The sequence below is a fragment of the Hyposmocoma kahamanoa genome, unplaced genomic scaffold, assembly GCF_003589595.1.
Source record: "Hyposmocoma kahamanoa isolate Upper Pololo Valley unplaced genomic scaffold, ASM358959v1 94, whole genome shotgun sequence".
In the NCBI taxonomy this organism is placed as follows: Eukaryota; Metazoa; Arthropoda; class Insecta; order Lepidoptera; family Cosmopterigidae; genus Hyposmocoma; species Hyposmocoma kahamanoa.
This window is the reverse complement of record NW_020654878.1, coordinates 1,923,971-1,949,259: the sequence shown is the minus strand read 5'-3', so window position 1 is coordinate 1,949,259 and position 25,289 is coordinate 1,923,971. Positions and strand designations below refer to the sequence as shown.

At 36.6% G+C, this 25,289-nt stretch overlaps 1 protein-coding gene across 1 annotated transcript in view; it reads left to right on the top strand.

Moving 5' to 3' along the window:
* Window positions 1-3,159: 3,159 nt before the first annotated feature.
* LOC113237866 overlaps window positions 3,160-25,289 on the top strand; it is an 86,223-nt gene continuing 64,093 nt past the window's right edge. Inside the window, exon 1 of the mRNA XM_026474565.1 lies at window positions 3,160-3,278. Coding sequence (XP_026330350.1) covers window positions 3,213-3,278 — 66 coding nt within the window. The 5' untranslated portion in view covers window positions 3,160-3,212. The remainder of the gene's footprint in view (window positions 3,279-25,289) is intronic.

The following is a 25,289-nucleotide window of genomic DNA, read 5'->3' as shown; positions in this document are numbered from 1 at the left end:
TCCAGCTTAAGTTTGAGTCTGTAATGAAACCCAAAAACTTGCATGTGTTGCAAAGTGGAACCGCAGAAGTGACTATTTGGCATGATACGGGATTTCTTCGTGAGAACAAAAACTAGGTTCGACTTTGACGTGTTCATTTGACACAAAGTTGATTGTACGTGTATGTTACTTTTTCGTCCAATTCTGTGAAGCCTTTAGCACACACTTTAACAGTAGTGTCATCTGCAAACAGAACCACCAAGCCCTCCGATATATAGTGCGCAAGATCGTTGGTGAACGTCAGGAACAACGTATTACCCAAGGCCGATCCTTGAGGGATTCCGATGGTGATATCACCAGCTGTGGAGTTGGTTTTTTTGCCGTCCGTACAGACTTGAATTGTTTGCCTTCTGTTTGTTAAGAAAGATTTTAATAAATCGTAGGCAACTCCGGTGATAATTTTTAGGGTAATTTTTGTGTTAGTAATTCATTTCCAATTACATCGAACACCTTTATGAGGTCACAAAAAATCCCTGCTGTTTTATACCCATCATCAATGCTGGTAATGATAGAATCTATACTACACTTTGCGAGGCAGCTGTGGTGGACTTACCTTATACGCAAATTGTCTGTCGAAAAATAAGTCGTTTGTTTCTAAATGTTCCATAATGCTTGTAGATATAATGGATTCTATCATTTTTGATATGTTTGGGACTATTGTGATAGGCCTGTGGCTCTCAACCTGGGTCTTATCCCCTTTCCCTTCGAATACCGGACATACACAGGTATTTTTTTAAATGTTAGGATATATACCTTCGGTAAACATTTGGTTTATAAGGGTTACGATTATGTCCCCTATTATTGACCAGACAGACATTAATATACTTATGGAAATATCGTATATGTACAGTGTTTTTGATGAATGCAACATTCCCTTCACCACCCTCTCCAATAGGTCACAAGTAACAGTTGGAAAGTTGAACATCCCACCCACCTACACACTTTCTAAGGAATGACAGAGATTTCACATAATTACTATGTAAATCTAATTTTGAAGTAATTGTAAGGAAGTAATAATTGAAACAATTTGGAATTTTATCAGTCGGTATAAGGTTTCCATTATGCGTTATTTGCACATTTTGTGATTTAGTCGTTGCCGAAATTTCATTGTTTACGATTTGCCATATTACTTTACTTGAGTTTTTAACCGACTTCAAAAAAGGAGGAGGTTCTCAATTCGACTGTAAGTTTTTTTTTTGTATGTATATTACGCGATAACTCCGGTATTTATGAACCGATTTTCATGATTCTTTTTTGCTGGAAAGGGGGTACTTCCCCACTATGGAATCCCAAATCCCAATTCAAATCCCATTACATTTTGAAGGAAATCATCCAACTCTAAGGGTGACTGTTCACGCATGAAGACTCATTTTTGTAAATAGCGCCTAAATTTTCTTAAGGAGCAATTATTTTGATGGTTGATTTTGCTATTTTTCCAATTCAAAGCGTTTTTCTCTCAATATTCTTTGAGTAGTGAGAACCGATTTTTATTATCTCCAGTGTCAAGTCCTGTATAGTGGCGAATTTAAGGATATTTCAATAAAACTTAGCAAATAGATGTAATTCCACGTACTTTTGAGGTCGGTTTTTTTAGTACTCTGTACTGAGATTATTAGTGGACGTTACGCTCGCGTCGCGCAGACTCACAGATTTTATTAAATCTGAATAGTGTTGCACGCAATTACCTAATATAGTGTTGTGTGGAAACTGATGTTTCATTGTGCAGAAATTGTTGTAAGTTGCAATGCAATTATTGAGTTCTTTGCTCACACACGGAGTATGGTTTTTTTTAATCGTAATTCTTTTGTAGGAAAATGTATATCAGTATAGTTTGTCAATATTCTTATCAATGAATTAAATTTTTCATTATTGTTATGTCAATGTTGTAAATAAAATCCCAATTATAATTATAAATATCCATATAACATAAATTAATTAATTCTTCTTCAAAAATACGTCGATGTATAAATTTGTTTGCATTTTTGTGTCGCGTAACAACAAACACCTGCTTGACGTAGTCGGCGTGTCTAACGGAAAAACGGTTGTTATCTCTGGAAACTATATAGACGCTCGATTATATCTATATTATAGAAATTAAATAAAAAAGTAATAAAGAATGGCGCTACGCCTGTTATTCGAGATATCCATTATACCATGAGTTTGAACTTAGTTTTAAAGTTAATATGATGGATATTATGTGTTATTTTTACGGGCATACAAAATATTTGATTAAATGTACAGTGATGCCACAGCCATGTGACCAGTCTCCTTAAACTTTTCTCTGAGAGAAACCCGAGAAGCTAAACAGTACTCAGAAGGAATTGTTCGTTTTGCAGCACAAATATGATTTGTTTCTGCCGCTTTACCCTACATGAGAATTCCGTAGGACATTATACTATGAAAATAACTAAATTAAACTATTCTAGCAGTATCAACATTGGTAAGCTCAAGTATTCTGCGGGCTGCGTATGCAGCGGAACTTAAACTGCTAACCTGGGAAGATACAGATATATGCGGAAACCATTGACGTTTACTATATAAGGTCACTACCAAGAAGTCTGCTTTATTAACAATGTCTAACTTTTCTCCATTTATTTCCATATTTGGACTAGTCAATTTTATTTTAGGTAATTCAAATTTAACACGCTTTGTCTTCTTAGCCTTAAACCAATGAACTACCTTATTAATTACAAAATTGAAGACTACATGTTAGATACAGATCTGTGGAAAGACAACATGGGTCTAAATTCCACACAAATTTGATTCCATAACATTTAGGTTTATTTGAAAAGAGCAATCCCTAGAGTTTCTTGCTCGTTCATCTCAGGAAGTCAGCACAGTAAACGAGCAATTACGTAAGTTAAACATAATAACGTTTTCAAGTGTAAATTTATTTTAACTATGTACTTAAATTATTGTTTGACTTTGACTTTGAGTCAGATTATTTTTATTATCGTATTAATATTATGTCTGTCAATACTTTTCTCTCTCGAATTGTGATTCATATCATGGGGTTTGACGCGTGGATCTTATCACGCTAGACTGTGCAGAGGTAAGCTGAGGAAGTAGGAATCAAAGCGGTGTTTAAAATAGCGTGCACGCAGCCACAGTACTGCAGTATCCTCCGTGAAACTGACGCGGTGCTCTAATTGCCGAGCAAATTTCAGTGCAGTATGTTGGGGCGCGGAGTGATCACGTTTTTTGTGCTCGCCGCCGTGAGCGCGTCGCTGAATGCACAGGTTAGTTTAACAATTTAATTAACTAGTGCATTTACAAATAAGACCTAATTTTGCGGCATTCGTGATTTTGCTATTGATTTTATCGCAAAGTGAGTCAAAATTCGGTTAGCAAATTTCTAAAAAACTTTTCGAGGCTCTAACAAAATTGATAACAACAGGGTTGATTCAGGGTTATATTTTTGTATTGTGAAAGAAGTGATGTTCTATAGGCATTGTTCTTGAATTTAGGGTTATTAATTTGGAAATGAAACTATTTTTCCGGATTTAAATCGCGTATATTTGTTTTTTCAAACAAACCGACGTTTCGGGCCCTTTACAGGTCCCATGGTCACGGTTGACTGAGGTGGTACAGTCTTCAACCAGTTATGTCTAATATTAATGCAAACCACCCTATTTTTGCACTATAGTTACAAATTTTTATTAAGTTTAAATTCATTCAATAAAATAATTTGTAAAACTTAATGTAGCGTAAATTGGAATGTTTTCTTTGTAAAATTAAAAATAAGGTATTTAATTTATAACTATTGTAACAATAGTGAAATAATAGGGTGGTTTGCATTAATATTAGACATAACTGATTGAAGACTGTACCGCCTCAGTCAACCGTGACCATGGGACCTGTACAGGTCCCGAAACGTCGGTTTGTTTGAAAAAACAAATATACGCGATTTAAATCCGGAAAAATAGTTTCATTTCCTATGTGTAACAATCGCGAAAACCTAAGAACTCGTTATTAATTTGGCTTTTAAATTCTCCGTTACCCACTTATCGTGTCCAACTAAAACAGTGTTAAGGCTCTGTACAGTGTTTTGTATTTACATTGCAATCTTTCGGCTCTTATCAAGGTATTACATATATATTTTTTTTTTCAATAAAAAGCAGTTTATTTTCCAACGTAAAATTGTAATGGCTGGATATAATTCTTCAATACCTAATGAACAGTAAGAGTTTATGGCAATAAAAGTTTATAATAGAGATTTTATCTATAGTTTTTCGTACTCTTTTACCTCGACTGTCCTCGTGTGAACATTTTTTTTTATAACATCAAGTAAAGGGACGAACAAGTCGTGCGCCTGATATTAAGCTACATGCTTGTGCTTAACAATTACAGTGCCACTCAGAGCTTTAAACCGCAAAGAAGATCTGAGTGGCACTACCACTGCGCCGTCACCCTGAGACATAAGTTGACAAGTCCCATGTGCCTATAATTTCACCTTATTTTGAACATTGTGAATTTACAGTGCAAAATTCAAGTAAATATAAGTTTATGTTCTGTGAAGGCTTGTTTGAATATCGACCAAATCCATCTAGAGTCTGCTATATACAAGAATCCAACAGTAAGTAAGGGTGATGTTACCAATGATCGACATTTTAAGAGAAGTGTGTCTTTGAATTTGAAATAACTTTTTTGTTTCTATATATATAATAGCGATTAGTTTCTTTGAGAGATATAATCCTCAAGAAAGATTGTGCTGTAGTATGTTTCATAAAAAAGCCATTATAAATCTCGAGTTCTTAGATTTTCGCGATTGTTACACATAGGAAATGAAACTATTTTTAACCGACTTCAAAATAGGAGGAAGTTCTCAATTCGACTGTATGTTCTTTTTTTTGTTTTTTTTTTGTTTTTGTATCTATGTTACGCGATAACTGCGGTGTTTGTGAACCGATTTTCATGATTCTTTTTTTATTGGAAAGGGGGTACTTCCATAGTGGCCCCATTTCATTTTGAAGAAAATCATCCACCTCGAAGGGTGGCTGTTCACGCATGAAGATTCATTTTTATAAATAGATTATTTTGGATTTAAATCGCGTATATTTGTTTCTTCAAACCAACTGACGTTTCGGGCCCTTTACAGGTTCCATGATCACGGTTGAAAATAGTTTCATTTCCTAAGCCATTATAATTTTTCCAAAAAAGACCCTTAACTGGAATTCATCTAAATCTCCAGTAATGAACACCAGAAATCCACTATAACAAACGTGTTACTATAATAGAAAACTTTGTCTTAAATCTTATTAGAAATTCATTTAAACAAGGTGTCGAACTGTAGTGCTTGTCGGTTACAGCCTTTTCTCTAAATTCTATTTTTGATATTACAGTGTTTTGGTTTGTATAACTATTAAAAATATTCTTGTAACGTGTTTGTTATCGTTAATGATTTAAGTTTACTATTTTCCATAATTACGTATTTACGTACTTAAATGGATTCTAAGTTAAATTTGAACCCACAGATAAAACTATTAAAGATGTGTCAGTGCGACCTTCAACCCTTTCATCTGTCATCTCACAAAGTCAAAGTCAAAGATTATTTATTCCATAGGTAAAATAAATTTACACTTGAAAACGTCACATTTAAGCTACTGCTCGTTCACTACGCTGACCTCCCTGAGAAGAACGAGCAAGAAACTCTAGGGATTGCTCTTTTTCAGATAAACTTAAATGCTATGTCTTCAATTTCGTAATATGATTTTTCGATCAAAATATTTTTAATGTAGTTTTTAAACGTAGGAAATGATAAACTTAATATATGCTCCGGAATCTTATTGTAAAAACGTATACAGTTCCCCATAAAAGAGTTGTTTACCTTGATTAAATAAAATCGTGGTACCATGAGTTTGGACTTAGCTCTAAGATTAATATTATGGATATCTTCACCCTTTATTACCCTCTTTTCTGGCTCTTGGCCACTTACTTTTGAAATCGTTCTATAAACAGTACAATATAGTATATTACAAACCAGCTTATCAGTCAATCAATATATTTATTCGTCATCATAGATCATAAAACGATAGTGTGTACAGTTTTATATAGCACAGCTATGATGCACCCCTTACAGAGGCATATGAAAATTTATGTCCAATCTAATCTTAATTTATAAAATATTAATTAATTATTATGTGTTCAATTATAAGCACATTCTGTCGGATACATTTCGAGGAGTGCGTACGAACTTTTCAATTTGATTCCACTCTCACTGTTCCTTCTTCGGTCGACTAGAAGGTCCGGAACACTCCATCCTTATGTCGTTGATATACCACCCATTCGCACTAAATGCATTGCTTCCTTCTTTGTGATGCGTGCGGCAAAGGAATGGACCACTCCACGGCATCTGTGTTTCCCGAAAAATACAATTTAGGGTTATCCAAGGCATATTTTATGCCTTTTGGCAGGCATATTTTATGAGTGAATAGGCATTTTTTAGGCAAACGCGTCCCACCGTCGGTCACGTCGTCGCTTAACATCAGGTGAGATTGTGGCCAAGCGTGTGTCTATTATTTATAAAAAAAATACATTATAATTCACACTATATTATCATTCAAATATTCATCAACTGTTTAATAGCATTTTTTAAACAATAGCCTTGACGATTCTCTCCTGAACATCCAAAGACAAGATTTTTAATCTTTGTGGTTGTTTATTGTAGAGTTTAGGAACCATTTTAATGGCGCTTTTTTTCTTAAGAGCTCTTTCTAATTCCTTTTCTTCGTTATTCATACTTTGGTTTGTTACGTCAACACTCCCATCAAAATTCTCTAAGCGAGAGGTCGTGTCATCTTCTGATGTTGCATGTCCATGGGCGACGATGACCACTTCTCATCAAGTGGCTCGTCTGCTCGTTTGCCTCCTTGTTTACATAAAAAAAAAAATTATACGTCAAAAAGTTAGAGAATGATAAACCTCTACAAGGACATAATCAGAACTCTCAAGGTCACAAAGAAACGTCAAATTTTGTCCTTAGTGTCCTTTTGTGACCTAATCAGTAACCACGGAAATAGAACCACGGTTTCAAAATGGTGTTTAAGCTTTTACGGATGTTTTCCTTGTGTCAATAAATTTGAAACTGTAATTTATAGATTCAGATGTTGGCTAAGCAACATTGCTACTCCTCGAACCTGGCTCTGTCGTCTCATTCTCCATTCGACATTCGTCCGTAACAATGACTGCCAAATAAGTAATATTCGACCAAATTAAGAGACGCAAGATGCGAATGAAGCTTTATACTTGACATTTTCTTATAAATTTGGTCGTGTATTACTAACGAGAATGTGATTAGGCCCCCAGGTTTCGTGCGAATACCAGTTTAAAACTCAGTGTTTAGTTGCTAGTAGAAAGCTTTAATTCCTGTAATATGTAAAGTATATTGCAAATATAAGGCCCGCCTCGCCCAATTATGACGTACGCCAGTGTCGCATTCGAATCCACCGCCTGCAGGTTCTCCAAAATAGGTTCAACGCTGACCTTCACATAGATTTACAGCTCCCCACAATAGCCCAGTTCACAAAACAGACATAGAGGAAGTACTCGACTCTGCTCCTCACCACCCCAACGCCCTCGTGGTGGCTGCATCCTACTACGACCCCTTCAAGGAACACCCTCATCGCGTACATAGGATCCGTCGGCCAAGGGAAGTCCTTAACGACTCTGACGACCATACTACTCTCGCCACTTTGCCTAGAGGACATACAACCCGAGTATTTTTAAGGTGCGACTGAATTGGCATCTTCTGGACAAGCTCGTTCCATTGTAGATCCTATCTTTGCTCCAGGGTTAGGTAGTGGTCAAGAGCAAGTTACTTTAAAAAAAACTTTCTTTTTATTGTAGCAAGTACAATTAGGTGGTCTAGGTCTTTGCAAAAATCCAAGACGGTCTTCGTCTTGATTTCGGGCAGCACTTTTTTCAGACTGTATCAGATTTTCTTTTTTTCATTTAAACTTTGATACCTCAAGGACTTTTTATCGACCTAATAATTATGTATATAGGGCCCAGAATAGTTTCTATTCACGTAGTCCGTATTTTATAACAGTATATAATAAAGCTTGAAGCGTTGATAAGCTTCTACGATTTTATTACGTAAAAGTACGGACACATGCATAGACAACCACAAATTACACCCAAACTCACGACAGAAATAAAAGTAGGTCATACAAATATTTCTGCACGGGAATCGAAAGCCGGGACCTCTGCGTGGCAGTCCGGCATGGTAACCGAATTTACGTAAAAGAAATTAAGAAATTCGAAATTTTCTTTAGACATTTAAATGAATTGCTCATAAATAAAAGGTATTGTAATGAAGAATTTTTCAATGACAAAATGTGCATAATTTATTATGTAATTAATTTTTTATCACACTTGCACGTGAATAGTATGATTGTATGCAGGCTAACTTGACTATAATGCCCCAAGTAAAACCCTTAGGCCTTTTTGTTCTCATTACCGACCATGGCTGTAATGAGAAGAAAAAAGGGCCGAGGTTTTGAAAAAAGGCTTAGAAAAAAATTTAACTTAATCTGTATCATGCATCACATATTTGCGATAGCGGTATCACATAGCGTAGTTAGTATGATATATATTTATGAACATCAGTTTTTGAAATATAGAAGAAATTATGTGGCGATATAATGAGATAGAGTTTACATTAATTTATCGCTATAAAATCAAATTCCTAGACATTCGTCACCATGGTAGGTACGGGTGACATCACTCTCTTATTTACTTATATTACGTAAAGCGGACATGCATTTGCAGTATTTACAATTTGTTGGAAATTTCCATAAGTCTACACATTTTTATTACTTTGTATCTATTATACATGTAAGGTCTAACTCAAATTCAAATAATAAATAAAAATATTTTCTTCTCTCTTGAGGTAAATAAATTACTCTTGAAATTTTCATATTAATTAAATTCTACAGCTCGTTCGTAAGGATTCTTTGTAAATAAATACTTTTTAACCAACTGGAAAAAAGGAAAAGGTTCTTAATTAGACTGTATGTTTTTTTTTGTATGTATGTTACGCAATAACCCTTTTGTGAACCGATTTCGATAATTCCTCTTTTGTTGGAAAGAGGATACCTCAGTAGTGATCCCATTTAAATTTAAAGATAATATTTGACCTGCAAGAGATAGACCGTTTACTATTACGGAATTTGGTCAGCGCCTGATGGTAAGCAACACGTCTGTCCATACCAGCAGTTGCACTGCCGGTCAGAGGTTTAAGTCGCAAAGATCTGAAGGACACTGCCACTCTGCCGTCCGCTATATATTTTTTTTAAATGTCACAGAAAACCATAACCCAGTTTTAGAACATTGAAATTGTTGAATGAAATTTCAGCTATGCGTCGTTAGAGTAAGTTCAGTTAAGTCGAACACGTTAACTAATTTTAACTGTTTTTATAAATATCATTTTGTGTAATTATTAATACAAAGATCGAACACTCAGAAAAAATTCCTACGATCCGGTCGGATACGAACCGACGTCTTCCTGCATACCGTGCCAGACGCTATACCAACTAAGCCACGGAACGAACCAACGGACCTCACGAATTCTTCTATGTGCTTGCGTCGTGTCTTTGTACTTGGTCTTTCAACGACTTTTTAGTCGTAGCGCCATCTATGAGAAATCTGTTACAGATTTATCACCCAGTTAGTACCTTTACAGCTACCAGTCCTGGCGAGAGATGTCGCTATTCACTGTATTAATTAAATTGTTTATATATTACTTATAACAAACTAGTGGAGTAATTTCACAAAAAATAATTGAATATCAATGCAATAACTATTTAATTAATCATTTTGTGTTTTATCCTTTTCTATTTAAAACGGATATTTGACCATTTGTCGCTTGGCCACGTTTTAGAACGGCAGCACTGCGCCCGTCACCTTGAGACACAAAGGTGACAAGATCCATGAGCCTATATTTTCATCAGCACCCTTTAAAATCGAAACGCTATAATAACAATCTTTATTTATAAAGTAAACAAATAATGGTCACATTATTGCTTAACGACTTCTTTCACTGCCACTGAAGTGTTATATTGTGTATGGTAATTTTAAAAATAATACTTTAGCAGACTCCCAAATATTGTGACTCACCTTAGGCTAGATAAAAAAAATTAAACGCCACAACAACAAAAAATAATAGAAAACACATATTTTATATACAATCACAATGAAAACAATTTTATATTTGTTCTGTTTAGTACATTGACTTACAAATAAATGGACGACGGGTCTAATACAAAAACCACGAAAAAAATGTCCCAAGTCAACCTATTTAAACGTAGTGACATGTCAAGGAATATGAAAAAGCTAAATAAAATGTTGAATTTAAATTGTAATGTCATCGCAGTACTGTATAATTTTGCTTGCTTCGCTGTCAGTCGAACAAACGAAGACTAAAGCGTGAATGACGCTCTGTATACGATTTTAACGCCCTATAATTTCGGACACTTTTTAGCGCGGACCCGACGTCCATATAATTGTAAGTCAATGGTTTAGTAGATAGATTTTTTTCAAAAGCGGCAGCACTCCCTGAACACCATCAACACTTGAATTACTTCTGAGGCACCTATCGCAGCGAATTTGGCTTGCCAAAGTTTGCACGTCTACCTTGCAAGGGAATGAGACGAATTATGTCTTAAAGTTTGTTAACATAAGTCGTGTTAAGGCATTCATAAATAAGGACGCAACTCGAAAAAAATCAAAAAACATGTTAAAAATATGACTATATTTTAACCAATACCCATAAAAAGAAAGCTTAAATGTATACCTAAAGCTAGAAATCGTAAAAAGTACTAATAACAAATGCGAACAACCAATAAATCAATAAAAGTATGGTTTTTCGCCTCTCCTTTGAGTTTTTGTACTCAATTTTGGTGACAATTTTTATTATTTAATTACTCGAATATATCATCGTGAAATATTAAAGATTATTTCAGGTTACCACACTCGAATATTAAATAATACTACATGATGATATTCTATAAATATTTTAATAAAAAGAAATTGTCACCAAAATTGAGTACAAAAAACTTATCTGAAAATGACCCCACTGACATATCAAAGTACAAACTGCTAAACTATCAATAAACAATAAATATTAGCTCTAGTTTGATGACTTTCTAATCTTATCTTAAATATCTTCTCTTGTAACGGAAGAGGTAGTTTGACTGTGTCGCGACTTAGTGTCATGAATTATTAACATAAATATAAAGGGGAAAGGGGTAAGATGATCCTTTTCAATTGTAGCAAAACTATAAACGTCATCTAGATATTTTCTTCGGTAATTATTAAAAATTAATTATTAAAAAATATTTTCTTCTTTCCTTCTCATCAGTCAATTCGTAATGGCGATGTGAGTGACGAGTTCATTTTTGTGGAAAAAAATAAAAATTGTGTGAGTTTAATCTAAGGTAAAGTTGATCAAAAGCTCAGGCAACTTCCATTCTAAGCAATCAATTGCTAAGATTTTAGTGTTGGTGGCTTTGTATAATGCTCTATTTACTTCTTTAATGACGTGGTAACAGTAGACAGCATACAGGTTACTTTGCCGAACAAAAAATAAAAATAAGTAAATTGGGGCAAGATGATTATGGTTTCGGTGTAGGTACGAGATGATTCGTGGGGATCATCTTGTACTGTATATATTGTTAACTGACTATTTTTATAATTATTAATACAAAGATCGAACACTCAGAAAAAACACTCAGAAAAAATTCCTTCGATCCGGTCGGATTCGAACCGACGTCTTCTTGCATACCGTGCCAGACGCTATACCAACTAAGCCACGGAACGAACCAACGGACCTCACGAATTCTTCTATGTACTTGCGTCGTGTCTTTGTACTTGGTCTTTCAACGACTTTTTAGTCGTAGGGCCATCTATGAGAAATCTATGACAGATTTATCACCCAGTTAGTACCTTTACAGCTACCAGTCCTGGCGAGAGATGTCGCTATTCACTGTATTAATTAAATTTTTATTGAATTGATATTCAATAATTTTTTTGTGAAATTTCTCCACTAGTTTGTTATAATTATTATTACAAAGATTATTATATTAGATATTTTTAATTTGTATGTTTTTCTGAGTACTGAAAACTCTTCATTAAATAGCTTGCAATACGAATAAAATAGCAGAAGACTGGATTTCGTTTACATGATCGATCTCTATTAATAACAAATATAAATGCTTTTTCTTGTTTTAGACCAGGCCGCGTAATTGTAAAAGAAAAACCATTCGTGGTTGGTGGTCGAAAGACTATAGTCTAAAGAACTAGAGGCGTTAAAAGTAGGACGCCACATAGATCGGCAAGTAAATAGTTCGCAGTAGGTACGCGTTACGTCATTAAAAAGACGGGCTAAAAATAAAGGGGTGTCAGTTCAATGAAATATTTAGGTGAAAACAAAAACTGTTTTCATCAGATGTGTTAAACAGGAAATTGAGTTCGTAAAGTACATTAAAGATATGGAGATGAGGATGGATATCAACTTGCCATAAAAAACAATGTAGCCCACCCTTAGGTACCTGGAAGGTATAAATTAATTAGGATTATTTGTTCTCGAGGTTTCATAACTGTTGTTTCGTATACCTAGATTACATAAGTGAGGACTTTGTTAAGTCTAAAAGTTGTTGTTTTCATTTGTTTCTACCAAAACCTAGAAATTTTCCTAATAGAGGCAAGGTGATCCCCTGGATCATCTTGCTCATACCCCTAGGATCATCTTGGACACCCCGGTGTTTAAGTAGGGTTTTAAGAATATTCAAATATAATAATGAAAGATCAGAAAATAAAACGTTTTTACTAAGACAACATACAAATAGATAAATTTTCTATCATTTAACGCTTTTACATCTGCTTTAAGCTAAATATGTTTTAAACTACCACCATTCTCCCTTAAGGGGATCATCTGGTACCACACGCTCATAATTTTTGTGGGATCATGGACCGAACACATACCCTAATTGTTATTGGGATGTAATTTGATCTTCAAAGATATAATTGACCTATTCTAAATGGGCACTTTTTTAAATAAATATTTTTTTTTAATGTTTGATATTATATCTTAACTGTTCCGTCTATAGTTGATAAATTATAAATAAACTGTATTCAAGGTGACACTATCATTATGTTTAAGCGTACTAAATTACTATTTGATAGTCAATAATCTCAGTACAGAGCACTAAAATAAACCGACCTCAAAAGTATTTGCCAAGTTCTTTTGAAATCGGTTACCGGAAAGTGCGCAAACCCGGATTCATCCCCTAATTCGCCACTATACGGAACTTGATACAGGAGATAATAAAAATCGGTTCTCACTACTCAAAATATATTGAGAGAAAAATGCCTTGAATTAGAGAATAGCAAATCAACCATACCAACCAAATCATTGCTCCTTATTATAAAATTTAGGCGCTATTTATAAAAATGAATCTTTATGCGTGAACAGCTACTCTTAGAGGTGGGTGATTTTCTTCAAAATTAAATGGGACCATTATGGGGGTACTCTCTTTCCAACAAAAAAGAATCATGAAATCGGTGCACAGATACCGGAGTTATCGCGTAACATACATACTTTAAAAAAAATACAGGCGATTGAGAACCTCCTCCTTTTTTTCGAAGTCGGTTAAAAATATTATTTGATCCTCATTTTTCATAAAGATTAAATCTTGGTTGCGCCCTTCATTCAGTTAGGTTAGGTGAGTGTATGAAAAAGCCCTAAGAGAGAAAGGAAATACTCCAGGAGGTCCGAGCGTGATCGGGAGGGGGGCGATCCTGCTCGGCGGCGACGTACCTTTACGGCTGGTGGCAATTTACGGTGGCCCATATGGAAACTCTTTAAATAGTCTTCGCACTCAGGTAGGATGCTACAAAGTCACGATGTATAAATGGAGTTTGAGGATACTAGTCAAAGCAAATGTGACTGCGGTGTCCCAACACAGTCCATGCAGCACTTACTGTGTTGTGCCCCTTGTGTCCTAAAGCCTGAACGAGGGAAGATCTCTACGCGGCCACAGACAGGGCAGTCAAGGCAGCAACGTACTATTCAGGGTCAATATAGTCCCAAATAAAAGAAGCATCGGCATGATAAGAAGAAGAAGACAAGAAGAAGAGTATGGAACGTTACATGCAACGGGTTGACGACTTTGAAAAGCTTGTAAATTACTAATGTGAGATACGTCGGTCCAAAAAGAAAGGAAAGGCTTTAACAAGAAAAGATATATAAAAAGTTAAAAACACAGGTACAAAACTATAAAACACTCCGTAACTTAATTACCTACACACGGATATGGCTTGTAGATGAATATAAAGTAGACAATTACCCATAAAGGGCCGAGTTATACAGAATTACAGATTGGTATTAATATCAAAAATTAGCACATGATTTAGGTTGAGAAAAGACTTACAGTTGAAATGCTCGCTACCGCGACTGAGCAGGGAGTGACGACTGAACGAAACAAAACTTGAATAACGAGGCAAAGGAATTAAAAAACGATTCAAATTTGAAAACAAGTGGCCAGGAACCAGTGAAAAGGTGATAAAAACGTGGGATGACGATGTGCGGTGGTCACGTCGTCACAACTTAGTTCACGATTTCCAACGTCTATAATAGCAATATATAGTAAATAGCATTGACTTACAAATAAATGGACGACGGGTCTAATACAAAAACCACGAAAAAAATGTCCCAAGTCAACCTATTTAAACGTAGTGACATGTAAAGGAATATCAAAAAGCTAAAACGTTGAATTTAAATTGTAATGTCATCGCAGTACTGTCTAATTTTGCTTGCTTTGCTGTCAGTCGAACAAACGAAGACTAAAGCGTGAATGACGCTCTGTATACGATTTTAACGCCCTATAAGTTCGGACACTTTTTAGCGCGGACCCGACGTCCATATAATTGTAAGTCAATGGTAAATAGATTAGAATGTCATCACACGTAATACAAACATTTCTACTCATCACTAGTAACCTTGTCGTCAAGTCAATATCGTTGAGCGCATTGCATTGTGACGTCATTGATGTATTTTCAATGTCCTCCCATTATTACCAATGCATTTATTGTGTGCTCCATTTGTATTTAAGTCATTTAAGATCCATTAGTATTCAGGACCTTGTCTGTTTATAGTTTTGTAGTCAAGTGCATTTTCATGACTACAGTGATACCGAAGAATAAATTGAAGTTGTCTGTTAATATAATAATACCAATATTGCTTTTGCACACTTACAAATAAAAAACAGAAAATAACAATGGAATTAAGCCTAGATAAGAACCGTTGCGCCAAAACTCACACTTACACAAAGTTAAACATTTGAAATCTTGATTATGATTGGTCATAGTTTCTTATTTAAAGATGGAACAAAATTGAAATTTTACGAATTTGGTATATCGTTGATTATCTATGATTGTAAGTTAGAATGTTTTAATTTTATAATTGAAATTTGATTCAGTGTGCTGCTATCTAGCGGTAATAGCTAAAAGTTCCCCAAAAAAAGTCGACCATATTACTGCGCCCTGAGGTTTTCGTTTCTTATAACAAAAAATATATTACGATGATCAGAAAATGGAAAATTTATATTAAAGTAAAATAAAATATGGCTTGACATAAGAAATAGCACCATGAATAATTACAGTTGCGACAATCATTTTTTCATTTCAAAGTAGCAAAATGTTTTTCCACGTTGTTCGAGGTTATACGCTAGGTAATTGACACGACTATGGTGTTTTATTTTTATGATGGGACGAACAAGGCGTGCGCCAGTCGTGTGGCACTCAGAGCTTTCAATTGCAAATATCTGAGGTGCACTGACTCTGCGCCCATCACCCTGAGACGTAAGTTGAAAAGTTCCATGTGCCTAAGCACCCTTCAAAACCGGAACGTAGTAATGCTGACATTACTGCTTGGCGGCAGAAAGAGGTAAGGTGGCAGTACTTCCCTGGACGAACTCTTTCACAAGGAGCTCTACTGGTATCAAAGTTTACAAAGCGAAAGCGGTTCGCGATTAGCTTCGGGCAGGTTAGGTTAAGTTTCCTGGGTGGAGGTAGGAGGAAGGAGGGTCGGGGTGAGCCCTCATATAAAGTATCTTGGGCTCATCCTGGACAGCCGGTAGAACTTCAAAGAGCACTTCCACCGGCGTCATACAGAGCATGGCACTCTACGGGGCGCCCATCTGGGCGGAGGCCCTCACCACCAGACTGCGACCGCTTCTGCGCAGACCGCAGATGCTAATGGCGGTGAGGGCGATACGGGCGTACCGGACGGTTTCCGGAGCGGTGGCATGCGCCCTGGCTGGATCCGCACCCTGGGAGCTCGAGGCGTCTGTCCTCGAGCAGACCTACAGGTGCCGTGCGGAAGCCAGGGCACGTGGAGAGCGCCCCCACTTTAGGAGCTAGTGGGGGTTCGGCGTGCCGCCAAGACCGCCGTCCAGGTCCAGGTCCAGGGGTGGGAGGAGGCACTTCGATCGGCCAGATACGGGGAGCGCACCGTCCAGGCACTGCTCCCTGTACTGGCCGATTGGAGGAAGAGGAGACACGGTTCCCTCACCTACCGTCTTGTTCAGGTACTCACCGGACACAGCTGTTTCGGTGACTACCTGCACAAGATCGCACGGAGGGAGGCGACCCCGGAGTGTCACTAGTGCAGCGCTGCTACAGACTCGGCGAGGCACACCTTGGAGTGTACCCGACCTGGAGCCAGCAGCGCCGGGATCTTGTAGAGGTGGTGGGGCGAGACCTCTCACTGCCCGGCATAGTTAGAGCCATGCTGGGAAGCGAGAGGTCATGACAGGCGTTGGTCTCCTTCTGCGAGGACGTGATGTCGCAGAAGGAGACGGCCGAACGGGTCCGAGAAGACAGCGCCCTCTCGGACCCCATTCGGCGTCGGCGGAGAGGACGCACGCGACGGCTCTTCGCCGACCGCCTGCGTCCCATCAGCGGAGGCCAGCAGGGTGCGGGGTTGGGAGACCCTGCCCCTGCATTGCACAGGCCTCCGCCGCCGGTAGATGCCCCAAATGTTCCGGGGCATCTCCGTGCAAGTCGCCCCCAATGATTAAGGGGGGGATGGTGTAGGGGTCCGCCCAAAGGCGGACCGGCACCACCAGAGTCGCGGTAGCATCTGAAATGGACCCCGAGGCTCCGGCGCCAGGTGCGCGCAGGTACATCGTGAGGTTTTTAGTGGGTATGCTCTTGACGACTGACGTAGTCCCCAGTCCCATATATCCCCGCCGTCTCCCAGCGGCGGAGAATGCGTAACGCATTTTCCTCACGGTAATAAAAGCTTACCTTAATAAAAGCTTAGGTTAAGTTAGGTTTAAAAGAAAAAATATTTTCCTCTCAAAATTACTTTCGAGGTTATGAAAGTTCGAGCGAAAGTTATTTCTGGAAAATGTAATTTCGGACTTCTGATAGATAACCAGCGAAAATGGCTCAAGTATGGGGAACTCCATGTACTGTTGGGACACATGACACGCCCACTAAACACTTCTACTGCATTTGTTGTTCTGCGCCTCCTCAACTCCCGTTTTGCCTTCTTACATGCCCTATTTTACTCTTGGTACGTTTAGCCGTGCCTTTATAAGGACGTTCCCAGATCTATGTTTCTAAGGGTCGTATTCTAGAACTCTACTCAATGCTCAAGTCAGGATTGCACTGGAAACACAAGTACTGGAAATACATCCCTAATGGCAGGGACCTGAGTATGATTTCGAGTGCTTTAAACCATACTCAAATCCTGACTTGAGCATTGAGTAGAGTTCTAGAATACGGCCCTAAGTATTGTTTGCTGATGATACTTCCTTTCTATTTAAAGTTAAAAGGCACCAAAGTTCCTACGACGACGTGAACAATACTATATCTAAAGTAGTAAATTAGTTTGCAATTAATAATGCTCTTTAATGAGAAAAAAACAAATTGTGTAAAATTTACATTATCCAATGTAGACAGACTGATACAAAATAAAAAATACGAAAACTTTCAGACATCGAAACAGCTAGATTTATTTACTTCCGCTGCTTTCACAGGTTAATGACATACAACATTTTGCTTTGGTGTACTGCCGTCAATGTTAATAGAATATTTGTCCTGCAGAAACGAACGGCTAGGGCAATTTACAATCTGGGCCCCAGATAGTCTTTGAGACATAATTTTAAAGAGATTAACATTCTTACACTAATGTCACAGTACATTTATGAAAAAGTTATTTATGATAAGAAAAATATTAATTTTTTAATTAAAAATAGTGACAGACATAACATTAATACGAGGAATAAAAATAAACTAGCTGTTCTTGATAGTCGTCTTCACAAAGTCAAAAAATCATTTAAGGGGCAATATATACGCTTCTATGATAAGATTCCGGTTGATATACAAAATTATTAATTAAATATATTTACAAAGAGCAAGCCCTAGAGTTTCTTGCTCATTCTTCTCTGGAGAATCCAGATATGAACGCCGATGTCTACCTCTCCCCACGCTTCCATCCACTGAATGTGGATTAATTATTCTTTATAAATTTGTGCCGTCAATCTACCAACATTCATTATTTCTACATGACCAAACCATCGAAGCATCCCCCTCTCTAACGTCGGCCTATCTTAATCTCGATAAAATTTATCTCGCTTAAACAAATAAAATGTATTTTCTTCATGATAAATAGTTAGTAGCCTCGCTCTTAAAAAGCTGTATATGTACCAAAAAATTGCAATGGCGGTTGAATAGCTAGCTAGTACTCACTTAGTAACTAACACGCGGTTACACACAAGATTTTAAGCAGGGATGCAATCGCGCGCTTGCATCGCTACACTTGGGATTTACAGGTAATTGCATCGATGTAATCGCGCATTTGTATCGATGCAATCGCGCGTTTGTATTGACGCAGTCGCGCGTTTGCATCGATACAACCACCTATAAATAGCAAGTGTAGCGATGCGATAAGATGATTTAAAATTAGTAGACTTAAAGTCCAGAATGAAATTAACTACAATTTTGTACTTAAAGACTTACGTAATAGTTGACACAGGTACAAAATTTCCTGATCCATTTGACAATGACTTCAGATTTTACTATTATGTTCCTAGTATTGAAACAGCGAAGTTTATAGTCTTATTTATCGCCCATTGCCGATGCAATTCGGTTTAGCCTAGACCGAGAAGCGATTGAGTGCTTTATTGTATTTGAATGTCTTGTACGAACAGTGTGTCTTTTCGCTTTGTGATAATTATTGTCTTGCGACGCCTGAGCTGGTCATAAAATTGATCTAGGTCTTACAGGTGCTTTTAAGTGCTAATTCTACAGTACTTCTTCAGATTATATAGAATGAAACAGCAAATTTTAGCTGGCATAAAGTTTTACTGTTCCTTTTGCGTTTTCAAAATCTAAGAACATTAACTATTAAGCACCGTAGCCTATTACCTCAATGTATCTACTCGTAATTTTGGTTCCATCTAGACTGGGACTTAACACGCTGTGACTTGGGCCTTTTCAAGGTGAGAGTGAATAGACGTTATAGGTGTACGTATACTCCATCGTCGACTTGATTGTCACTTTGCATCAAGTAAGATCGAGGTTCAATGCGTACTTGTGTACCGATTTAGTCATTTTTACTTCACTAATTAAGAATCGGTACTACCACTGTTCGAATTTCGCTTTCATTCGAAGTAAAAGCCTTTTGTAAAATGTATATCGTATACGTGTTCTGTTTAGTTCAGTTGATATAAAAAAAATCATTGGTATATGTAAAATACCTGCTGAATACAACGGTTCTCTTGTAAAATTTCGAAGTAAGCTTTGTGTGCTTTTTTTTTGGACGACCGGAGAAAATTCTTTGATTTTGTATTTCTCTTTAAAATTTTGCGTAACCACATAAATTGCCCTCAATTGCTTTCTCTTTTCAATTACCGTATCCCACCGAGATTACCTCGTCACCCCATTACACCTCTTCGTCCTCCGTTGCGGCGCACCGTCTTAGGTACAAACTCACCTGTACCCAGACTGTCCAATCTACTCAATGAAATCAGTCATCATTGTGATATACACCAAATCTCACTAAGCAAGTGGTCATGTGTTTTTTGTTTCTGTTTTCGTTTGTTTCGTTTTTACTGTTAAATGGTTAGACATTATTTATTTATTATTCTTTAATCTTGATATAGGTACTTAATTACGAGTTTTCAGTTATGGCATGAGGTGTTTACCAGTAATTAACTGTTGCACTCAGCCTTTAAACAATGTTATGTATTTCTCTAGCTGTAGTTTTAGTGTTGTTGGTGAACCAATAAATTAAAATAAAAAAAAATTAAAAAAATTCTTTTATAAAAATTTTTATGAATCATGTTTTCACACCATATTGTAATCGGTGTATGTCCTTCATTTTACCGTATATTTTTTTCTAAATGGTTGATTCAACATTTTCACTGTTATGGAGAATCGATCAAAGTCATTTGAGGCTGTATTGACTCTTTAAGTTCCAAGTTCCTCTTCTCCCGGTGTTCCTCTTCTGACCCTATAAATGATCCGGATGTTTCGGGTGACATCCATTGCCCTGCTTCTGAATTCTTTAGTTTGAGACCAGGTCGTAATTTGTAAATCGTGACGCCTACCTGCTTTATTTTCTTTATGTGCTGCACTAAAATAACATACAACAATGTCTTAACCGCTCACGCGATACATGCAGCCGTAGACGCATACCACACCTAGAGGTGCCGGTGATGATTTTATACCGATTTATCGGATATCGAAGTTATAACAGGTAAAAGAGCTAATATTAATTGCTATTTCGGTAACTACTCTAGCAAACCATAAAGTTTTTAATGCCTGGGTCTGTTATTTAAAAAAAATTAACAACTTCAAAAATACGTCACGACAATCGTGTGTGTTTTTGTTTGGGCTGCTGATTTCGGTGTTTATTTACTGAAAACATACCGTAAGTAGCGTTTTTTAAGTTTATCCTGAATATAAATGTTTGTAAACTATACTTTAAGGAGTAATTTCATGGTAAACGTTAGAACCACTCAAACGGAATATTATCATATTTATCCAAGTAGGTACACCAAAAATTTCATTAGTGCTTTTTAAGTGCAGGATTTGCGGTGTATTACTGCATTTTATTTGAGATGTTTTTGTTGGTAGTACGGAGGGTATTTATTTAGCAATGCAGAATAATAATTATTATTTATAAAAACTTGTATTTAAACTGAATGCTTTTCTAATTTGCGAAACCAGATAGCCGCCATTTTGCGGTAGGTTTATCTTATCCTTTAAGCGCCGTGTAGGTGGGGGTAGCGCATCGCATGAGCGATTAAATAAACACTTAGTTTACTTGAGATAAATTCATGTTCTATTATTATACCTGGAAAATGATATGTGCACTGAATAAAGTAGGTTATGTAAAGGAGATAAAGACGTTTGTCGAACGATGATTATGTAAAATTTTGAACCGTTCTTATGAAATACATATGAATATTATACGTTATTGCTACGAAAATTGTATGGTAATGATAATATCAAAATGTCATTATCAGAAATCAGAACAGGCAGAATGTGCTTACTTAAGTCTCAAGGAGGATTACCTCCTAAGTCAAGTAAGCTAGTAAGTAAGCAAGTAAGTTACACATAGAGTGAATGATACCTCCGTCTGCGACCTCAAAATTAGTGTAGTTATGTATTGTAGTTCGTTCTATATTTTTATAATAATAATAAGTTTATTTATCTCCACAAATTTTTGTTACAAATATTGATTACAAAAATTCCTTATTTATTAAAATAACAATGAATGTAGGAGATTGGAATTTACATTTTGATCAAGAGATCTTCAAGAGGCTTCCAGGCTCCCAACTCAAGCGCATAGCTATTGAATTTACATCAAATATGAAATTTTCAATATTTTATTATAATCTGTCCAATATTTCTATTATAATATTATAATCATCGATACAGAATGTCGATAATGTCCCCGTCTCTGGCAAATCAATTGGAGTCTATTTTTTTATATGCGCACTTTGTTACATGATATGAACGCAGTGTAAAGAACATAATGTGTGTTTTATCTGTGTATTGTAAAATGAAAGGTAGTGTTGTCGAATTTTGTTTAGGTGGTAGGGAGACCATAGTGACACAACTCTATATCGTCCTCTTAGCGTGAATCTGAACCTCGTATTCTCGTATTCTTCTATTGTCTCAATGTCCTTCGGCAATCGTCGGATTTCCGAATACACACGAATTTATATTAATTTCCAAGCCCATTAATTATTAGATTAAAAATCTACAATAAATTGAATTTTGAGCAACGTGCTTTATTGTTGTTTTGTTTAGATTTCCGAGTGAACTATATAGAGCTGTAAAACTATTTCCCTATTTTTAATAACATTTTCTCCATGTCAATAAGCAAGTTAAGAAAAATACAAAGTAAACAAAATGTGCCTCTTTTGCATAACTAAAAATCATTGACTTACAAATAAATGGACGACGGGTCTAATACAAAAACCACGAAAAAAATGTCCCAAGTCAACCTATTCGAAATTTAAATTGTTATGTCATCGCAGTATCGCGCTGTCCGTAGAACAAATGAAGACTAAAGCGGAGTGTCGCGCTCTGTATACGATTTTAGCGCCTTACAAGTGCGGACACTTTTTAGCGCGGACCCGACGTCCATATAATTGTAAGTCAATGCTAAAAATGAATATTTTTTCCGTTATTAATCATTTCAATTCAGTCCGTATGTTTGTATGTTAGTATGTTTGCCATAAATGGAATAATCACTTTCGGCGCTGCTCGAACAGGCTTCTTGTAAGAAATACAAGTACACGCTGTAAATTATATAAAAGTAAAAATTTAATAGCAACTCTACATACTTCCAAGACGACTGAAAGCGTCCAGTCTGTACCAAAGCCAAAGAAGGGCAACTGACATCAACCGAAACACGAAGTTTGGTGAGGGACAATGAGAAAACAGAAGCACTGCATGTGATTTCTATGCAATTTTTCAGGACCAAGATAATGTGGTGCAAAATGTAGTAAACGCAATAATGTTCGTAGTTAGCATGTTAATTAGTTAAATTATACCTCTTTCAGATACTATATTACTTTAAACCCTATGACCGCCATGGACGTTTTAAAACGTTACATTTACTTACATTAACTTGGATGATATGCCAATGACGCCTTAAATCGCATTTTGTTTTCTTCTTCCTTCAGTTATGTTCTTCTTTAAGTTAGGAGCATTGAAGTAATATAGGCATTGACTTACAATTATATGGACGTCGAGTCCGCGCTAAAAAGTGTCCGCACTTGTAAGGCGCTAAAATCGTATACAGAGCGCCAAACTCCGCTTTAGTCTTCATTTGTTCGACTACGGCGCGATACTGCGATGACATTACAATTTAAATTTCGAATAGGTTGACTTGGGACATATTTTTCGTGGTTTTTGTATTAGACCCGTCGTCCATTTATTTGTAAGTCAATGAATATAGGTGAAAATTCCAGGGAACGAAACTAGTTTTTGTCAGTGGCGGTTAAAAGGCTAATAATGTGCTTGAGCAAGTTTATAAGTTTTTGTTCAAAAAAAATCAGTAAAAACGAACTATGTGAACACTCGTATGCGAGGTTTTCAGTCTGAAGCGATGATATTGAATTTGAGAGCAAGCTGTTGGTTTGTAATATATATACCGTCTCGCTCCTCAAACAAAGGCAGAAAGTTTTGTTTAAGAAACAATATATGAACAGCGTCACTCGTGTTGTGTACTCTAAGATTATAACGGAGCAACAAGTGTGCGTGTAAGACTTAATTCATTTATTTGCTCAACTATGTCTTTACTTCAATTAAATTATGCTTCTGTATACTGGGCTGTTTCTAAAATATTAACAACCTCGAAGGACTATATCACCACATAAACATCGAGTATATGACCAGAAATCGAGACGAAATGTCATTTAATTTGTTTGAAAATTATTCTGCCAAATTCATTACGGTGACAACTGCGCTCCGATTGGCCAACCCGAAATTCGAAATCGACCAGTTTAATTTGAGCTTTGCATAATGCATAATGGACGAAAATTGAAAAATTACATAATTTAATATTTAATTACCGATGAAATGTGATTCCGTTTGTTTTGTTATTAGATGTTTTGCTGTTTTTCCCACAACACCGAATGGAACAGCCTCCCATTGTTAGGGATATTATCTTTATTATATCAAATACAGAATATTTTTGGAACATACGGAGACGTCACACAGGTCATTGCTGGCTGGCAGGCTGGCGCTGTACTATTTCAGTTTTCTAATTTGTGATTTCAGCGCAAACGATTGTTATATTTAAAAGTGATGTAAGGCCCATTTACTTCATGAGTTGCCAGGGATGGATGGCCCTTATTTCGTCTCTATTTCTGGTTATATACTCGATGCTCATAAACAACACCTTTCTGTTCCATGACTTGGAATAATTCGTCGTCCTCTCCGAGGACTTAGGACGACTCCCGCGTTTTGCGCACAGTTATCACTGTTTAGAGCGATTTATTTAAATCTGGAATTGCCTCCGTGACCGAACGGTTACCATGCCACTGCTATGTAGAGGTCCCTGGTTCGATTTCCGGGTTGGAAGAAATATTTGTATGGCCTATATTTATTTCTCTCGTGAGTTTGGGTGTAATTTGTGGTTGTCTGTGTGTGTCCATGGCACCTGTGATATAGGGTTTCCCTAATACTGGGGCGTTGCTTCTCAAGAGTAGTTCCTTTTATAACTTATGACTTATGAGATTTGTTCAGAAAAAAAAGTATTGAGAAAGAGACACAGAGCTTTTTTCATTGGTTACTTAGGGTTAAAATACAATCACATGATAACATAGGGATGGTCTAAAACACGTAATTTTTCAAAAATGGAATCCTGAGCGAGAGTTTCAAGACACGAGACGCAACTTAACTTCCGAGCGGAACACACAATTTTTTACCTCACTATAGCGAGGAGAATGGTAGATGAAAGAAAAACAGTAGAACTATAACAAATCAGTTTTATTTATCGTTGTCAATTTAATGTTAACAATAATAAGAATAAAATATATCAACGAAATTATATTACATAAATAGTGTACGAAAATGTGTCATTGTTTTTATTTTTCATCACACCTTTCCCACTCTAGCGTGCAAAAAACGCTTTTACGCGCAGATTTAAGAGAAAGAAACCTTTCCGAGCTAGTGAAGTGGAAAGATACTTTGTATCATGCCAGCAACAAAGGGGTCAC